Consider the following 15,183-nt stretch of genomic DNA (forward strand, 5'->3'; position numbering starts at 1 on the left):
CTTCCTGAAGGTTTATTTCCAATTATGCTATGTTACTATACACAAACATCGATAGTAATTAATTTCACCTATTAAGTTATAATATTTCACGATTTTCCTCCTCATTTAAATTTCTTACTGAAAATGCAGAAGAAGGAAAAGAGGAGGAGGAGGAGGAAATTATTTAATTAGAATAAATTTCTGGGATCAACAACATTTTCTGGAGTCAAAGGTTCTCATTATCTAGTTGTCTAGAGCCTAGATGTGTTACCTATTTGTTTTAGAAATGAAATGTCTCTTTGACAACATACGCATAAATTATAATTATATATTTTAGAAAGGCTTTCACAAAAACAGTTAAGAAAATAAAAATATAGCTGGATTTAAGCAATTAGCTTCATTTATTCTCTTATAAATGAGCTCCTTTCTTAACAATACTGTCTTCTTGGAAATATTTTTCCAAACATGAACATAGTTCTGTCCTTTTATAAATCTGCAAAAGGCATAGTACAAGCAATCAAGTTACTCATACTTAGTTCAGATGTTAGTAAAAAATATCTTTTTATACTCTGGACAACAATTAAAGATATAAGACAAGGTAGATATATTCCTTTAACTCAATATCCTTCCCCATTGTTTTGAATATTAATTCCAAGTTTATCTATCTCCATCAACAGTTCTTTGGAGTGGCTAAACCAACTTCATGTATAAGGGAGACAATTTTAAAGTTTTGGAAAACAAAGCATAAATATTTGCAATGTGATGATTTTAATGTGAATTATATTCACTACTAAGAAAAGAAAGATATTTTCATTGTCATCGGTCTTTTCTTCTAAGTTTACCAAGAATAAAATAAGATGATTCACTGCTTCACTTCAAGACATTATTAAAGATTTTAGCATTATTTATATAGAGAGATATTAGCATGTATTTTACATTTCAGCTGACTTTATTTGCAATAGGCCATGCAGTGACTGAAAGTAAAATTAAGACCTTAATGCAAGTTATTACCGCTGCTTTTTATTGGTTTTATTCTAGATCTACACATGCATTATGCAATTCTTAAAAAATGAAAATACAGTTAGGTACATAAAAAGCCAACAATCTTAGAAACAAAGACTATTAAAACAGACAAGTACAAGAATTGCTTGGAATACCTGGTTTTAAATCCCCATGGACAAACATGTCAATCATATATCGACAGAATGCATACTGATCTGACAGAGTAGAAAGAAAAAAAGCAATGAAAAAATGTCATCAACACTTCATTTTTCTACAGAGAAATGATTTAACAAAACAGACAAAATAGCACAATTCTATTTTGGTTACTACAATATTTTGTGTAAAAAAAAAATAATTTGCACTTATAGGAAAATACAGAAGGAAAGAAAGACAACAAATGTAATGCTTCATTTCTTCCATTAAAAAAAATCTTAAAAACTGAAAAGGACTAGTTCAGTGTAATCTTATAGTGGTTGTTTTCAAAATAAAAATCTATTTTATCCAATAATTGATTACAAAAGTCATCATATTAAAGCAATTTTTTCCCATTTGTCTTTTTATAAACTTTCAATAAAGAAACAGAAGTTTTACAAGAGGAAATTGTTTCCAACTTGGAGTGTTTTATCAAATACTCGGTCCCAACCCTTCTGCTAATTGTCTCTATGGAGCTGCAGCATGTCTTTTCCAAAAGACCATCAGGAGAACTAACCTCTTTGCCACCTGTTAGGTGGCCTCTGAATAAAAATGCTGTTTAATTGGGAGAGTAAATCAAGAACAGAGTAACAGAACCAAATGATATTGTTGTTAAACTCATCAAATGAGTAATCTTCTTAAGATCATCTTATGATCTTGAGTGGTTTATGGCCTATGGTAAAAGTAAACAAACAAACAAAAAGGAACATAGTATGTAAACATCATTATGGGCAGATTTGGTCTTCGGGAGTTGGGTTTTTTCTATTGCCTCTAGATTAAAGACATTGCACTTAACTTTAAATCCTCACAGAACTTTAGATTCTCCTGAGGTCAATCCAACTCAAAGCTCAATCAATGAATCTTTACCGTATCTTCTTTAAAGCATACATATTATGAATTAATTTACATTTCAATATTCCTGAAATATGCATCTTATTAATCCACCAAATCCAAAGGTAGCTTCAGGACCAAGAGAGTTTATTGAATTTAAGCAACATGTTACAATCTTAATTGCTCCAAATTATGCATGTCAAACATATGAAATAACAAAGCTTGTTACTAAACAGATACACCTCTAAGGATTTTTGTAAATCTCATTCTTTGGGAGTAGTAACAGCATTTTTAGAGGAATCCATTTTATTATGAAATTCTGTTAGGTCTTTAAAAAATAAATATAGTTATTGAAGAAGATATAAAAATACAATCTTTTTCATTAATACCTAAATATGGGCAGGCCAAAACTCATAAAGTTCCAAAAATTTAGATGTTTTTTAGTTGTTGAAATTGTAGCATATTTTCCCACAGGAGAGGTAGGAAAAGGGAAGGAGGCTAGTCCACAGGTCAGTCCATGCATTGATTTGCCCTTTGATGTACTGGCAATAATAGCTGGAGTTTCTAATCCCAGGACTTGGGACCCCTATGACTGGGAAAAACATAAGGCTAAAGTGGAGGGTATTTTCTCTTTCCTAGACACAAGACTGTTTTCCTGGGCAAAACTGTAGAAATGGCAATTTGACTCTAAGACAAAGCAAGATGAAAAAGTACATTTCACTTAAATGAAAAGTTTGAAGTTAGACCAGTATGAACTTTTTGAAATTGGCAGTATGTTCCCTTTATTTCAGTACCTTAAGTGACTATACTCTTTTTAGATTTGTTCTCCCTATACTCTAGGATTAGTACTCAAAGGGCAATTTAAACATGAGAAAGAGAGGGGAGTTGTCAAAATACAGATTTTTGGGCTCCATCATCCACAAAATTTAAATGCCATGGATCTGGACCCTAGGAATATGCATTTTATACAAACTCCTTAGATGAATCTAAATAGACTACACTTACAGAATCACTGATCTAAAATCTTTCATTCATTTTTCCCAAAATAATTACTCTTAAAGGCACTATAGACTCCCATGACAGCAAATAAGAGTGTTTGTTTTTGTGTACGTTGGAAGTTTAGAATTCAGGGACCATTTGTAGTATAACATCCCCTCCAAATGAAATATTATCTGCCCCAAGTTGTGATGGGATGGTTATATACATAACATGTTGAACAGTGTACTGAATTAATTAGAATCTTCACACTTCGGAGATTCTTCTTTAGCTGAATGCTGACAATGTAATGAAACTTTTCAGCTTGTATGCTGAAATATTATCAAAGTACAGTCAGCCCTCCATTTCCCTGGGTTCCACATTTGAGCATTCAACAAACCACACTGCCTGTAATACCAGCATTTTGGGAGGCCAAGGCAGGAGGATCACTGTAGGTCAGAAGTTCAAGGCCAGCCTAGCCAACATAGTGAAACCCTGTCTCTACTAAAAATACAAAATCTATCTGGGCATGGTGGCAGGCACCTGTAATCCCAGCTACTCGGGAGGCTGAGACAGGAGAACCACTTGAACCCAGGAGGCAGAGGTTGCAGTGAGCCGAGATTGTGCCACTACACTCCAGCCTGGGTGCCATAGTAAGACTCCGTCTCAAAACAAACAAACAAACAAACAAATATATATATATATAGAGAGAGAGAGAGAGAGAGAGTTATGGCTATCATGTTGCATCTGTACTGAACATATACAGACATTTTTCTTATTATTTACCAAATAATACAGTATAATAAGTATTTACAAAGCATTTATTAAATATATTAGGTAGTATAACTAATCTAGAGATGATTTAGTGTATACAAGAGGATGTGCATAGGTTATATGCAAATATTATTCCATTTTATATGAAAGACTTGGAACATCTGTGGATTTTGGTATCCGCAGGGAATCCTGAAACCTATCCCCCACAGATACTGTGGGACAACTGTACCTTACTTATATTTCTTATATTTCCTAGATCCAAAAATCATTCATTTAATTAATACACCAACAGCCCAATGAACTTCTAATCATAAAAATGAAATTTCTTATGAAGTCACAGGATTTTTCTAACCTAGAAAATTATTTGTTACAACACTAAGAAGGTGTTGTTATATGTAGTGCTCTGATCTTGTATTCTAATGGCACCAATATATCAATAGGAATATGAGAAAGATGTTTTTATTCCTATCAAAGCTGATAGGAATTTTCAACTATTTTAAGTTAGGATGCCCATTTTCACCTGTCCTTGGCAATGACCTTAACAATGTATAAGAATTCTAGGTAGGTATGGGTTGGGAAGTCTCCAGTTTATTTGCTTAACCTATCTAAGAATACAGAAAAACCAAGCCTTCCGGATTTTGAAAGATCTGTTTTCTAAAAGTGTTTCTTTAAACCCAACTTAAATGTCATAGCAGAAAACTTTTCATAAAGAACATATAAATTATCCTGCCATTCTAACTTTCATAGTTCTGAGATAATAATTTATATAATGTTAAATTTGCTCATCATTGTAAGCACATTTTTCCCAAATAAACATCCTTCTTGGAATAACACATGCTGTCCTCCATTTCTCTCCTTGATCCTCAGGAAGCAGTGATACATGTCATTCAAAGGATACTTAGTTGGTGTTCCCTGTGGAGTGGTAACCAAGGGAAAATACATTCTGGGTGCAGAGTGTCAACAAAAACAAATTTAAAAAAATTATGAAACCTCTAATGAGGATGGGGCACATGTGGTCCAGTGCTCTATAACAGATTCACATTAGCTATACTTTCTCTGCCTGCCACAAGTATTTAAATAGTTGTTTAAAAAGAAAGAAAGAATGAATGAATGAGCAAAGTGTGTGGCAGCTGGAAAAATTGTTCTTCCTTCCCCACGGACCTCCCAGAGGTCATCAGAAAACTAGGGAGCAATGTCTGATTATGCCAACTCTTCCTACTCTATATACAGATTTAGATGGGTTCATAAAAACTAGATTATTTGATTTGTGTTTGTGTTTGTGTGTGTGTATGTGTGTGTGTGTGTTTATGGTAGGTGTGTATATACATATGCATCTTATCCCTAACGCTTCAAGCAGAAAAAGAGATGTATTATTTCCATATACAATATTGAGAGTAACTACATTGAATATATTCACATGTATACTATGTAATTCAATAATTACTAATAAACATGTGCCCATGTAAAAAATCTGTTTCCAAGTGAGTGAAGGACCTATGAGCCTTGTTTCTTTAAAAAGAAGTATTTAGAAATCTATGTAAAAAGAATGCCTCAAACATATTAGGTCTAACTTAACTATGTGAATGAGTATTCTCTTGCCCAAAAAGCTAACTCAACAGTTACACTAAGTCATCATATAAAATTTTCAAAACCAAAGCCTCAGAAATTTTAATAAAAACTATATCTTTGTTTATCTTGCTTAGTTAAAATCATAATGTAATTAGTTTTCTTTAATTTAAAAATGTTCTTAATTAAATCTTTACTTAGTAAAAAAATAAATGAAAAGTAAAATGATATATTTATATGTCTGATCTGCCATTAGAGGTTAAGTTTTGATTACTTACCTAATGACACATTTATATAATTGATGGCAACTGTTCTCAATACTGAGACTTGCTTTAGCAATTGCAATTGTTTAGCCGATAAAATCACATTTGTGCTTTTGTTTTTAATTCTAAATGATATTTGAATGTCTTTTTAATAGATAAATAGCTCTTTGTGTAGAAATAAAAATAGACTGAAAATGGATATGGTAATATAATGCTGTCTTTAATAAATCTGATTACTGATAGAAATGAAATACAATATTTGTGGCCTGGAAAATAAATATTATTTTAAAGTGTTCTGGTGATGAGTTTTTATCAATAAAATATGGCTCCCAAATCCCCAAAGATATGAAAAATTAACATCAAAAAATACATTCACATTCCTAGTTGCTAGATAAGTATTTTGACATTTCCAAATATAACTGGCATCAATTTTTACATTCTGTATTTATGGTTAAAAATTAGAATGTACTTTGTAGGTTTTCACTGATTTCATGTGATTATTTTTCTTTTTGAACAACCATCTAAAGTGTAAAGGATTTTAGGATCTAAGTAATCATACCAGTGAATCCAAAGATTATTTCGGCTGTTGTTTTTTTTTTTTTTTTAACCACAGTAAAATATTGTATTCAATGTATTTTCTCTTTATTTACTTCATTCTTTTTTCCTACCAAAATATTTCATTAATGACAAAATTTTGATAGAAGTAATAATTAACTTTTAAATTTTTTTCATGGTGATATAATCACCTTGAAAATTGGAAAAAGTTTTAGAGCTCCTAAATTTTAATATGACTTATAACTTAAAATATTAAATAAATTAAAATTATCTAAATTAAAAAGTTTGTAGATCACTAAAAAAAGAAAAACTCTCCTTTTTAAAACATGTATCTTTTGTCGTATAAATCAGAGTTGACAAATACTACATGTGAATCAAAGTTTACAAATGCAAATTCAAGAGAAAAAAGATGAAAATACAGTATGAGCAGATTGCAAATTTCATTTCTTGTCCCTTATAATGAGGAAAAATTAATTTCAGTTTCATCCTCTAAATAGCTTGCTCTGTAACAAAATTGTAAGATGCCTTAAACTAAAATCTAATAGAAACCAATTCTTTGACACAGTCCTTAGATAACATTAATCAAAAGTTCTACAAAGTAAAGAAAAATTTGGTTTTGCAATGCCTCTAAGAAACATCAGTTAGAGGAATAGTCCCTACATATTAGATCCCCGTATTCTGTAAAGGAGTCTCAGGATTATATAGCAACCTGGAGTCAGGAATGGACTTAGGAAAAGAAAGAGTCAACGAGTGCCAGAGATGTGGTACAGTAAGACCCTTAGTTGCCCTCCTAAACCTTCAGCTCTGTATATTCACGTAGCAACCTTCCATAAAAAAAAATTCAGGTTTATATTCCACCTCCATTTAAGTGCTATATTTTTGCAAAGTGGGGATGTAAGTTTGACATCACTCTTGCTGAAGAGTGGCACAATATGTCACATTCAGAGCTTTCTAAAGTTAGAAATTTAGTCAATGGAAACTGAAAAAGAATCTTAAGAGCTGTCTTCTCTATAACATCTTGCCTATTAAATAAATTTAAAAATTTGATGTATATTCTAAATGATGTGCTCTTGCCAATGCAACAGTAATGTATGGATAGTTTTTATGATATTTACTCTATATGATGCCAATATGTGCCCCTTAATAAACTCCTTAGGAATTGTTGTCATTTTGGGGGACCACTTTCCTCCAAAGAGTATGACACATACAATCTTTATTCCACCTCTTAATAGACATTCCATATCTCAAAAATTCAACATTTATCCCCAATCTTTATATGATTTTAGATGCTACCTCCAAACCCCTTTTAAAAATATTTCAAAATGCCCCTTTTAGATATGTGAACACATTTTAGTATTTTTATAAATAAATATTAATTTCCAATGTACTGTATTTCCTTTCTGATATATTTACTTTAATGTCTTTTACCCCCGTTTGAAGTCTGATTTTGGTCTTTCTCAGCTTTAAATTTCACTGCATGTGCTTCTTGCCCAATATTCTCTTAGAATCTCCAGCAGCCTCCTGCTCTGAATGTTTACCTTTCTGTTCATGCTTTGACCCAGCTGTTTTCTCTTTGTCCTCCTTTTCTTTGGGTTTTGATGGTGTTTTTTGTACTTCTTTTACTTTTGCAGCTGTTTGCTTCACTTTCTCCTGTTTTCCACCTTTCACTTCCTTTTTAGTCTTTTCTTCACTCTTTTCTGCAGTCTTAGCTTTCTTCTGTTCTGTATAAAGTTAAGAGATGTTGAAATATTTTTGTTTATTTACAAACATAAGGTTTCATCTGTACTATGTCATTAAGGAAAATTGGAAAAGAAAGAGGGAAGAACAGAAAACAATGAAAAATATTGTTCTTAACATAAACACTTGTGACTTACCAGAGTTTTATAGTTTATAAAGTGCTATATTAGATAGACTACTAAAAGTGTTATGGCTTTTAATTTGCACATGAAAACACTATTTAAGGCAATTGTAACTTAGCACGTCAACAAGGAGGCATTTGTAGTATGCAGTGGATGGATATACAGGCATGTTCAGTGAAAGACAATGTCCAGTGAAGTAGTCTCCTTTTATAAGCACGTGATCATTTTGCTCTATAACTGAAAGATCTTAAGGGTCATTCAAGAAACTGAAATGCCAACAAAGTCTTTTTTAAAGACAACAATTAGGAATGCAAGTGTAAAATTATCTGCATTGGTGTTGACTAACAGAAATAAAACAATAAAATCCATTAGAGGATACCTGAGAGACATATAGTCTCTAATGATTTGGCTTTAGAAAAACTGAAAGTGCAGAAATTGAGATATTGGCTCCTATTTATCTTAAGTCAGCGATAATTCTACTAGTTTTTAAAGTCCTTAAACATGTCCTGAGAAATTCAAAGGGCTATAAATAAAAATATATATGAATAGATACATAAATTAGAATATATATATATTACACACATATTCTTAATTTGATATTATCTGCATTTTGGAAGAGGGAACTGGGATGCAAATTAACTAGTCTGTGGATCATTCAAGCATCTTTTAAAAAGCAATAATAATGTAGCACATAATGTGTGGAAAATTGTTCATAATAGATGCTGCGTATTGGACATTCCTTATTATATGTGACTACCCATAACCACTATATACCACAGCAGCTCTACTGCAGTGTTGGAATCCTCTATGTCATTTGCTAATGTACTGTGGAGCCTTTATTGTCACTCATGTTAAAGAATTTGATGAAGTCCGGGCATGGTGGCTCACGCCTGTAATCCCAGCACTTTGGGAGGCCAACGCAGGCAGATCACGAGGTCAGGAGATCAAGACCATCCTGACTGACTCGGTGAAAACCCATCTCTACTAAAAATGCAAAAATTAGCTGGGCTTGGTGGTGCATGCCTGTAATCCCAGCTACTCAGGAGACTGAGGCAGGAGAATCACTTGAACCCGGAAGGCGGAGGTTGCAGTGAGCCGAGATTGGGCCATTGCACTCCAGCTAGGGTAACAAGAGCGAAACTCTGTCTCAAAAAAAAAAAAAAAAAAAAAAAAAGAATTTGATGAAAAAATGTAATCAGGTTTCTTGACTTTCGTACCCTAAATGATGATTTCAGGCTAAGCCAAGATAATATCAGAAGGTCCCATTAAGAGAATGAAAACGATAATGCCAGATGCCGGTTAGCTTGCAAAACAAAAATCATCTGTGGTACTGCACTTAATTGACGACTATGCCAGCACTTCCCAAAACACTGTTTCTCAGATACTTCAGATATTTACAGGAAGATGTTGATACTGTATTAGGTGCTGGAGAGTATTCTCATGACCAAATTCATTTGGAAACCATAAGCTAACCTGGTCATTTAACTTGAACTTTCTTAAAGCTGAAGTGTATTGAGAATTTTTAAGAAAGGGAATTATGATACATGTTATTCAATATTGTTTAATCATAAAATTATCATACAAATATTACCCAATTACTGCATTTTTTTTTTTAATTGAGATGGAGTCTTGCTTTGTCATCCAGGTTGGAGTGCAATCGCATGATCTTGGCTCACTGCAACCTCTGCCTCTCAGTTTCAAGCAATTTTCCTGCCTCAGCCTCCCAAGTAGCTGGGATTACAGGCTCCTGCCACCAAGCCTGGTTAATTTTACATTGTTAGTAGAGATGGGGTTTCACATGTCCCTAAACTTTCAACATCTTTGTGGCTTCTATGACTACACTCAGGAGATTTTCTTCTTCTTCCTGTAAATCATTTCTAAACCTCCTTTGCTCGTTTCTGCTCTTTCCTGCAGTAAACTCAAACCTTTCTGTGACTGAAACCAGCAACTTTCTACGGAGGACTTTAAATTGAAATCATTCCAGAATTCCACACTGGAATGTTTATTAGTGTCTGTCTGGGAAGAAAGTTTCACTGCAATGGTCAACAGCACCTCAATCTCATATAGCTCATTATATGTTCACCTAAAAACACTTCTAGAGACTTTGTGTTGACCAGGGCTCACAGCTAATTGCTGGAGCTCTAAAAATCAGCATAATAATAAAACTATCTGAATAAATTTTAGCATAGCAAAATTAAAACCCTGTACTATCTGACTTCCTCCTATCTCCCATCTTACAGCATCTTTCCAAAAATTTATTCCTCTACTGAGTGGATTTCTTTCTTTTGAATATTTTATGTATTTTTCCATGTGTCAAATATTGTCAGACTGAATTCTCTATATTTTCTATATTTTTCCATATATTTAAATTTCTTTCTTTTTTTGCTTTTGGTTTGTTTGTTTTTGTTTAGACAGACTCTCAGCTCTGTTGCCAGGCTGGAGTGCAATGGCACGATCTCGGCTTAGTGCAACCTCTGCCTCCCGGGTTCAAGCAACTCTCCTGCATCAGCCTCCCCAGTAGCTGGGATTACAGGCGTGTGCCACCATGATCCACCATGATCGGCTAATTTTTGTATTTTTAGTAGAGATGGGGTTTCACCATGTTGGCCAGGCTGGTTTGAACTCCTGACCTCAGGCGATCCACCTGCCTGGGCCTCCCAAAGTACTGGGATTAAATTTCTTCATGGTCAATTCATATGCAAAAAAAAAATGCCTCTCCCAATTGAATTAATAATGTCTTCCCCTGAGCTTCCATTTGCCTGAATTTTCATTAAAGTATACATTTTATTCTTCATTATATATCTTGAATTATAGATAGTTTGATCTATCTGTCTTCCCTACCAGACAGAGAGTGCTTGGGGGTAGGAATTCTATTATTCATTTTTGTATCACTATAGTGTCTAGCACAATGCTTTTTTCAGAGAAAACACAGGATAAATGTATACTTGATTAGCAATTTTGATGAAGGAGAGAGTAAATATTCTACTATACTCAGATCATATGTATAATATAGTGATATAGAGACTGCATATGTACATATGTGTTTAGAAATAAACTCGTCTAAACTTGTTAAATTTGACAGCTTTTTTTGTTTATACTAATTTGTGTGAAATTACTATATTTGCTTACTCTAAATGACAGCTATTTACTCCTTGTAAGTTACAGTTGATTTAACCTTAACTTGTAGTATGGAATTATAGATGTGTGAAATTCAGATTTATTTTTAATGCCATTATAATTTATAAGTGGGCAATTATTATTTTCTAAGAGGTAGAACCACATATATAGCTAACTCATTATAATCATTGACTTTAAGTATAAAAATAATAAAATATTTTCTACTTATTTTAGACACTTTTCAATCACCTTCACCCTGGAAATAGATAACTTTGCCTCATACTAGAAAAAAATGAGTGAGAACTAAACAATGATGTGGCTATAATAAAGAAAATATCATGAAACTAAAGCAACACCCAACTTCTATTTACTTTTAAGTTGAGTAGATATTCTTCAGTTTTGTGCCAAAATATTTTTCCTGATTTTTCCCTAAAATAGTTTAAGTGATGAACTTTATTAAGGAATGAAAAAAACAAAAAGTATTGCCATGGGTATTCAAATCACCCGGTTTTATTTAGGAAGGCATTTTATTCATGACTTTTGTCAAATGGAAAACAAAATGGCTTAATCAAAAAAATGACATCAGCATATTTCATTAGATCTTGGAATTAGCATGATCCATTAGCTACTGCATCAGATTCAGAATGTCTGATGACAAAGTATTAAATAGAACAATATCCCTCAATAAACATACCACACATGTTGGGAGTTAGAAAATAACAAATTTTATCTCTCATTCCATAAAGAACTGCTAACTGCTTAACTTATCTTTGCTTCAGTTTTTTTGCATTGAAAAAAAAAAAGAATCGCCACTATAGCTGCCTTTTCCTCTATGGAAGCTGTGGAGATAAGTAACACTGAGCAAAAGAATTTGAATTCTGTAAAATAAGTACATAAACATTTCTAATATTATATCTGCATAATCTGCATATCTAGAGCTCTTGGAGTTTCCCTAGAATTTGCTCAAAGTTTAACATACAGCAAGAATTGCTATTTCATTATTATTTTACATTTGAAAAATCTAAGTATCAAAAAGCCATTTATCAAAGATGGTGCAACTAAATGAGTCAGGAGTAGAAAGAGTAGAATCAGAATGACCAACCCAATTTCTAATCACAATAAATTTCACACTTATTAACCTGAAAAGATGATACAAAAAATGTATTTTAAGACATATAAGGGCAGATGTAAATATACACGAACCATGTGAAAGTGGTAAAATGTCTTCCTGAATGTGACCAAGGCAACAATAACCTCTCTCACTTCATCAAACACACAGACATCTGAAGGTCACACTGACATCCACATCAAATAGACAGCCTGGCCCAAACTTGGCTCACCTCACTCAACTTCTCTTTTCATCATTGTTTTCTTCTTCTTGTTCTTCTTCTTCTACCCTGTCTTTGTTATTTTTAATGAACTACAGAAATAGGCTAGTTTTCTCAGTGGATATGGGGTCCTACATATGTATCAAGGTAGACATTAAAGGTCCATTCTTCCCCAGGAGGAATCCCTGAAGTGTTCTAACCAATGACTGCCTTTCAGCAAGCAGTATGCAACAGAGCAAGAAACACGCTGTGTTCTATGCAAGTGTCTCTGGAAATCACAGCTCTTCAAAGGGAGATTCTACTTTAACTGATCACACTTTTCAAAGATACTTTATAATTTTTCTATCTTTAATGTCACATAGAAGGCTTATGATTTTTTATCTTATTTTGTTTCACCAGAAACCACTTATTATATAAAGAACACTTTCTATTAATTTCTTATAACATAATACATACACATATAAAATAAAAATAAAAAGTGTATACTGTATACAAACATGTGTACACACATACACATACATATACATGTTGTAAACAGACACATATATACTTATGCATACATATATATACACATATATATGTATGTTTGTGTGTGTATGTGTATGTGCATGTGTACCTCCCCCAGAAGAATGATGTAAATATGTAAATGGAAAGTATTTATGGCAAGCAGACTCAAGATGGCCCCCAGTGACTCCCAACTTGTGGCATTCATATCCTTGTGCAATCATCTTCCCTTCAATATGGGTTGGCCTAGGAATTTGCTGCTAACCCATATGGCAAAGGTGATTGAATACGACTTCCATAATTAGTCTAGATAAGATTGTAATTTCTGTCTTCCTGTTTCTCTCTCATTAGGTTTAATGAAGCCAGCTGTCATGTTCATAGGACTCATATATCAAGGAACTAAAGATGGTCCGTAGCCAACAGCCAGCCAGGAACTGATTAACTAGTAGTCCTCGAGGAACTGAATCTCACTAACAACCATATAATGTACTTAAAAATGGTGCTTCCTCAGTTGAACTTTCAGATGAGACTGAAGTCCTAGTTAACACTTTGTCTGTTGCCTTGTAAGATTGCAAAACAGAGGCCTGAGCTAAGGCATACCCAGATTCCTGATCCACAGAAACTGTGAGATAATAAATGTGCATTGATTTAAGCCTCAAATGTTGTGGTAATGCTCTACAAAGCAATGCGTAACTAATGCAGTATTCAACAAATTTTTAGAAAAACTATGACATTTGAAGACATGTATTTAATTATTTTTGTGAAGAACACTCAATTTATACTTACCACACCTGGGTTTTTAGTCTTACCCCAATTAGAAAGTAGTTTTATGACCTGGCAAAGTTTTTTTTCTCTCTCTCTAGAGGTCACTTTCTTCATCTGTTAAACTAGGCAATTAATTTATGTGATCTTTAAAATGTCCACTAGATTTCATACATCTATCACATAAGATTTCATGTATATGTAATGAAAATAAATTATATATACGCAAAATGTATTTTCATTTGTATCTATGAAACAGGAGAAACAAAATAAAATTACTTTTATTTACTGTAATTTAATCTTGAAAGTAAATTCATGTTATCTTCTAAAAATGTTTCAATTTATAATTCATCCATATTAAATTTAATAAAATGATATTTGGTTATCTAATGGAAGATTTATTGAAAATATATCTGCTTCAAATATCTCATTATTTTACATTTAGTAGATAATCAAACTAAATCTTAAAAATGCTTCTAAGTTTTACCTAAATGGGTAGTTTCTTAAAATTACTGAATTGAGGCTTCTAGCTGATTGCCTAAAATGTATAGTTTAAAAAATAAGGGAGAAATTTAAATGTAGGGAATAGGATTAAATTACCAAATAAAATCCATTTTTTTCTAGTAATTGGCAGATAAATTTAATACAGAAAAACTTTGTTATTCAATATGCCAAAATATATAATATTAAAGTGATATACTAATGAATATATTTGGCATATTATTATGGTACTTTCAGTTCTCAAACTTTTAAAGTAAAAATATTGATCAAGATTTATGTATGACCACTTTTTTTTTATTTAGACAGTCTCACTCTGTTGCCCAGGCCGGAGGGCAGTGGCGCTATCTCAGCTCACTGCAACCTCTGCCTCCAGGTTTCAAGATATTCTCCTGTCTCAGCCTTCCAAGTAGCTGGGATTACAAGTGTGTGCCACCACACTTTGCCAATTTTTAAATTTTTACTAGAGACAGAGTTTCACCATTTTGGCCAGGCTGGTTTTGAACTCCTGACCTCAAGCGATTCACCTGCCTCAGCCTCCCAACATGCTGGGATTACAGGTGTGAGCCACTGTGCCCTGCCAATTCTTTCTTTTTGAGACAAGAAAATAATTTACTGTGCAGAAGTTGTCTATTTGTCTGTTTTTGCTTTGGTTACCTATCCTTTTGAGGTCTTACTCAAGAAATCTTTGCCCACACCAATGTCCTAAAGCATTTCCCCAATGTTTTCTTCAAGTAGTGTCATAGTTTCAGGTCTTACATTTAAGTCTTTAATTCAGTTTGATTTGATTTTTGTATATGGTGAGAGATAGTAGTCTAGTTTCATTCTTCTGCATACCCAGTTTTCCTAGTACAATTTATAGAAGAGACTGTCCTTTCCTCAACATATGTTCTTGGTGCTCAGTGGCAAAATAGAATGACTATAATAAACAATAATTATTGTATATTTCAAAATAACTAGAGTGAATTTGGAATGTTC

At 32.9% G+C, this 15,183-nt stretch overlaps 1 protein-coding gene across 1 annotated transcript in view; it reads right to left on the minus strand.

The window, feature by feature from the left end:
• Window positions 1-3,831: 3,831 nt before the first annotated feature.
• Window positions 3,832-15,183, minus strand: part of LOC115891968 (triadin-like) — a 134,267-nt gene continuing 122,915 nt past the window's right edge. Inside the window, exon 8 of the mRNA XM_030929025.1 lies at window positions 3,832-7,858. Within this exon, the coding sequence (XP_030784885.1) occupies window positions 7,608-7,858 (251 nt within the window). The 3' untranslated portion in view covers window positions 3,832-7,607. The remainder of the gene's footprint in view (window positions 7,859-15,183) is intronic.

The sequence above is a fragment of the Rhinopithecus roxellana genome, chromosome 4 (genome assembly GCF_007565055.1).
Source record: "Rhinopithecus roxellana isolate Shanxi Qingling chromosome 4, ASM756505v1, whole genome shotgun sequence".
Taxonomy (NCBI): domain Eukaryota; kingdom Metazoa; phylum Chordata; class Mammalia; order Primates; family Cercopithecidae; genus Rhinopithecus; species Rhinopithecus roxellana.